The sequence below is a fragment of the Triticum dicoccoides genome, chromosome 3B, assembly GCF_002162155.2.
Source record: "Triticum dicoccoides isolate Atlit2015 ecotype Zavitan chromosome 3B, WEW_v2.0, whole genome shotgun sequence".
NCBI classification, from domain to species: domain Eukaryota; kingdom Viridiplantae; phylum Streptophyta; class Magnoliopsida; order Poales; family Poaceae; genus Triticum; species Triticum dicoccoides.
Window position 1 is genome coordinate 748,923,886 of NC_041385.1, and position 5,836 is coordinate 748,929,721.

At 55.4% G+C, this 5,836-nt stretch overlaps 1 protein-coding gene across 1 annotated transcript in view; it reads right to left on the reverse strand.

Annotated features, from left to right (window-relative positions):
* The window catches only part of LOC119278236 (transaldolase-like), a 3,603-nt gene extending 3,169 nt beyond the window's left edge, over positions 1-434 (reverse strand). Inside the window, exon 1 of the mRNA XM_037559596.1 lies at positions 180-434. Coding sequence (XP_037415493.1) covers positions 180-331 — 152 coding nt within the window. The 5' untranslated portion in view covers positions 332-434. The remainder of the gene's footprint in view (positions 1-179) is intronic.
* Positions 435-5,836: the final 5,402 nt, after the last annotated feature.

Consider the following 5,836-nt stretch of genomic DNA (forward strand, 5'->3'; position numbering starts at 1 on the left):
CCCGAATCACGGCCCGGCCGCTCTGATCTGACCGAACCTCGCCGGCGACGCAACCCCAGCCAGTCGCCTTCCCACGGCGCCGCCGCAGCAGCTCGCCCCAGCGGAATCACGAATCTAATCAACCGGCGACGCGAGGAGAAGAGGTTAGGAGGGGCGGAGAGGGGTGCGTGTGTTCTCACATGACGGGGCTCCTGGCGCGGCCGGCGAGGGAGACGCGGAAGCGTCGGGCGGAGGGGGCGAAGGCGAGCGCGGCGGCGCGGAGGGGCTGCGAGGGGAGCGGCCCCGCGGCCGCCGGCCTCGGGGCGGCGAGCTTGGGCACGGTGCCGGCCATCGCGGCTCTGCTTCCGGCTCGGGGGTTGGTGAGGAGAGGGGGGCGGCTGGGCTGGGTTGGTCGCCCACGGGGGTTGTTGCGAGGTTTAGCGGAGCGGGGCTGCCTCACACGCACCGATCTGTCTTTCCTTCTTCCTGCCGTTGGTCCTTGTCATCGTCAATAAATAGATGCACCATTCTAACCCCGTTTTACGGTTAGGCCCTTGTGGTTTCTGGTATTTGTGGTGTGTTATGGGCTGGTGAAGGGGCGGAGCAGCCGTGCGCTGGTGGGGTGTGTACGCGGAGGCATGTGAACGTGCGATGATCCGGTCGTGGAGATGCCTTGCAGTGGCATATTGCCCTTTTGCCTCTCCTTGGTTTGAGCATTGAGGATTGAGTAATTGAACCACGACTTGTGAGGATTGAGGAGGCCAGAGGCCAAGCTAGTAAGCAACGTGTACTGGTTCAATCCAGTAGCAAAGAGCAGCAAGATCAAGTAGCCAATGCAAACAGTGCATGCTTTTTTCATGAGACAGGGAATCGAATCGAATCGGCCACTTTTCTTGCGCCTTGGTTCTAGAAAATGGCGATACGCTGTAGTTGGAAGCAGGGGATCGAACTGGCCGCTTTTCTCCTTGAGAGTGAGAGTGACGATGGGTTGTGGTTGGCTCCCCATTGACAACAATGGGTGCCACGAAGAAATGGCTTTGGGTGAATGCCATAGTCTATTTTTGAGCTTTAAGGTAAAACCAAAGATGGCAAATTTGTCTGTAAAAAGAAAACAAAAGCTTATGAATAGCGTCATGTCCCACAAAACATGCGCGAGATGTAGTTGAATTTGTCCACTTTCTCCTCGACAACGACGTTAGGTTGAGTTGGCTAGAGTATGATAGGTAGCACGGAGGAACGACTTGGTTGGAAAGTAGTTTAGATCTTCAAGAAATATCCAATGTTGTGAATTTCCTTTCTGTTTCAGCCGCACACGACAACACCGCCTCTGTTGTGTTTTCGGTTGCAAAGCTTCTTGCGCACGGACCTCTCCATAGGCGATACCATGTTATGTGGGCCAATTGAGCAGCTCCACCACTCTCTCAGTTGAAAATGATGTCGAATTGAAGTCGTCTCACTTTCGACGACGATAGGTCATGAACAAATGAATTGAGATGGATCGTGGTTTATAGACCTCTGGTATATACATGAAGAGATACAAATACTTCTCCAAAATCATACGAAATTGGTGTGAAAATGCAAAAGAGGCTAAGAGTATATGTAGCCCTACACACAAGGAGAGAAAAAAGCAGGTTGTCAATGGAGCACAATGGTGGGTTGGTGGCGTTTATGACGGGGTTGTTGACGATGTTAAGCCTGACCCCAATATTATCCTTATCCGGACCCAAAAAAATGCCATCATCAAAAGATAAGCGGGTGATATATATTGGTACGGTACTATTATCGCAACTTAATTAACACGACGTTCCTAAATTCAGGTAGGTCCCTGGCTCTCCTCGTATTGAGACATAGGGTCTTGCCGCTGGTGTCAGCGGCCCTAGGTATACAGGCGGAGGGAAGTTGGCCCCGCCGGCCCTTGGACGCGGGAAAAGTCCACGAAGCAGCTGCAGCAGCTTTGTTTGCCCCGTCGGGCTCCGGTTCTCTCATCAGGTGCGTCGTACCTAGCCGCAGGATACACACGCACACGCAGGGTGGCGGCGGATCCTAAAAAAAAAAAAAACAAGACGCAGGGTGGCGGCTACTGCCTACCGCAGCCGCGGCCACCCACCCTTCCACGTCCAGACTCCAGACTCGAGTCTCTTTCTCATCGGGATCCCGGGCACACCTACCCGGCGAGAATAATCGGATCGGGGCGTCTCTGATCCGTTTGCGGTTCCTTCCGACCACTACTCTTCCGTCGCTGTTCAAAAAATCACAAGCATCCGTCCGGCTGTAGATGCTCAGTTCCCTGAACCGGTCTGAAACATTCGGGCGGCCCGTCCGGTTATTGATCGGTCATAATTTTTCGACCCAGACAGCCCCCTTAAAAGGGCTTCAAACGTCCGGACTGACCGACACCCCTCATATCCAGCTGAAACATAGGGCAGATATGGGTGCGTCCGGGCGCGCCCGCCACGTCGGTCTGACGCCGGGTTCCCATAGGGGGGGAACGCCCGGAAACCCGGTGGTTCGACGGACGCCGCGTCCGTCGTCGCGATGTGAATTCTGCGTGGCACTGCTCCGGCTCGGCGCCCGAGACCAAATCTGCCTATTTAAGTCGGCCGGTGTCCTGCAACCCTAGCCCCATCCACCTCACCCTCTCTGCGCCACCAGTCCGAGCCCATCCACCGCTCCCTCTCCTGCTCCAGCGCTTCGCCATGGTCCGGAGGAAGATCACCTACTGCGCATTGCTCACGCCGGAGCGCTGGTATGAGATCCAGCAAGAGATCGGGGCAAGACAAGCCGCGCGCGCCACCCGCATCGTTGCCGGGTTGCCTCCGGACTCGCCGAAACCGGAGGAGGAGGAGGAGCAGCCGGAGCCGGAGTTGCCGGGCTTCAACATGGAGCAGGCGGAGGCGGAGTTCGTCGTCGCCCAATCGGAGGAGATGGCGGAGCAGCAGGCCATCATGGAGACCAAACGGGATGAGACCTATGTGGAGGCCAACCGGGCGTTCCTCCGGTAGGAGCAGGTGGCGTCCGACGCCCTCTTCGCCGGTAGGAGCAGGCATCTGCAGCCGGAGGAGGCAGAGGAGGTCAGAGCGGACCAGCCGGAGGAGGCGAAGCTGCAACTGCCGCCCATGTTGCCGGATCCGTACACGGGGATCATCGACATCTCCGACAACGAGTAGCTAGGTGATCGATGTAGTACGTAGGTCTATTTCGTTTGCATGTCTTTGTATGAATTTAAGAATCTAGTATGAGATGTCCGGATGCAACTCATGAAATTTGAGGCATGCCCAGTCACTGCACGTGGACGCGCCCGGGCGCGTTCGCGGGCGTTTGAGGGACCATATTTGACATATCCGACTGTAGATGCTCTAAGGGCATCTCCAACGGCAACCCACAAATCTCTCCCGCATCCATCCACGGACAGACCGCCATTCAATTGTAGCCGCATACATTTTAACAACAGTTTGAACCAACCGAACAAAATTCGTGCAAACACAACCGTATTTCATATAAACATGGCATATTTCATACAAAACGGATGAAAATGTTTACACTTTTAACATATTTTAACTAACAAAATAAAACTATGTGCACATACGGTCGCGCGGAGCTCCACTCCCACGACACGGATACACTACATTAGTCTACGGTCGGCCGCGGCGGATACCTTTGTCTTGCCCATGTCCGGCAGCCCACTCACCGCAAGGAGCCCCAGAGGTATATTCTTCAGCGCAAAGGGCGGCTCATTTCCCCACTGCTCATCGGAGTGAAACCGCCGACTGATGCTTCAGCCGGAGGAGAAGGGGTGATGCCTCCGCTTTCGTGGAGCCCAGGCGAGGGGGCGATGATGGTCTGCGCTAAAGAACCGAGCAAGACACCGGATGCGTATATCGGCATCGCCTCAGCAGTGGCCTTCATGGGACCCAAGCGGCGATGGCCTCCCGTGTTCTACTTCTCGATGATGGCGGCAGCCGTGGATGTGCGGGCCGCCACCTCATCGATGCCCCCGCAACCGGCTTCTCTCTCTGCTAGCATGGCGTGGCTACGCGCGATCGACGACGGATGGCGCGGTCGTAGGCACGAAAGGCGCGGTACGACGCGCCATCGACAACGGCTGCGACGATGCTGGTGCCACCATGCTCCCCGACATGCCTTCTTGGAGCAACTCGCCACTCCTCCGTGAGCTGGCTTGGAGCAGCGAGTTACCGAACCTCACTCGGGCTAGGCGAGGTAGGTGGAGCAATGAGTTGCCTCGCTCGTATCCGTCAGGCTCGGCGGGCCACCATGCCGGCTTTTATGCTGGAGAACTGCTATTGCTGGTCGTCAGATGCCATTGAAAAGGTGGGGAAAATGGTGGAAGGAGGAGATGGGGAGTGGCGACATTCTTGTGTGGCATCTGACCTCATTTAAATAGAGAGTGGACGAGAGGAGCTTGCCCGGTGTTGCATTTCATGTCATCCCACTCATGAACGGACATGTGGTTGGAGTAGGTTTCTTGGCTCCCACGTGAGTTTAATTGATGCATTTGAATGCGGCGAGGTGGTGAGGGAGTCCTGGATTATGGGGTCCTCGAGGAACCGGCCTATGTGACATGGGCCGAACTGATGAACCGTGAAGATACAAGATAGAAGGACCTCCCCCGTGTCCGGATAGGACTCTCCTTTGCGTGGATGGCAAGCTTGGCGTTCAGATCATGTACCTTCCCTTCTCTGTAACTGACTTTGTATAACCCTAGATCCCTCCGGTGTCTATATAAACCGGAGGGCTTAGTCCATAGGCAAGATCACAATCATACAGGCTAGACATCTAGGGTTTAGCCATTACGATCTCGAGGTAGATCAACTCTTGTAACCCCTATACTCATCAAAGTTAATCAAGCAGGAAGTAGGGTATTACCTCCATTAAGAGGGCCTGAACCTGGGTAAACATTGTGTCCCCTGCCTCCTTGTTACCTTCGATCCTTAGATGCACAGTTCGGGACCCCCTAACCGAGATATCCTGGTTTTTACACCGACATTGGTGCTTTCATTGAGAGTTCCACTGTGTCATCACCAGAAGGCTCGATGGCTCCATCAACCACCCACAACAATTCCGCCATGAGGGAGACTTTTCTCCCCGGCCAAATCTTCGTATTCGGCGGCCTCGCACTGCGTGCCAATTTGATTGGCCATCTGGAGCAGATCGATAGTTACGTCCCTGGTCATCAGATCAGTTTCGGAAACCTAAACTATGTCGCTGATATCCGGGGAGACTTGATCTTCCAAGGGTTCGCGGCCTCAACCACAACTCCAGCCTCAGATCCAGAACTCCTCGCCGAGTCCGATGACGGGAGTTTAGAGCCCGCCGGACTCTTCGCAGCCATAGAGCTCAACACCGGAGATACGGAGGGGACTGTTTCACCGGCCGGCCCGGAATCACTCCTGGCTCCCTCTATCCTCATCGAGCCGGACTCACCTCCGTGCACCAGCTCCGAACTCTCGAGGTCTGTGTTATACGAGCTCGGCCAGGGAACTCCTGTCCCGCCCCGCTCCACGGATTCTTGCTTCCCTGTCCAGACCCCACTCTTAAACGAGGCTCTGGACTTAATGCGATCTCTCGCCATTACAGAAGGATCGCTGCCAAACTATGCCCAACCCGCACTAGGGGCTGAGAGTGGGGAATTTTACGTCCCACCCACCACCCACTTCCATAGCCACTGTCGAGGACTTAACCGACATGCTCGATTACGCTTCCGAGGACATCGACGACATGGACGAAGATGCCGGAGAAGAGCAAAGCCAGAACCCGTCGCTTACCGGACGCTAGACGGCTACTTCCACATATGACGTGTATATGGTGGACACACCCAAAGAGGATGACGACAATGGTG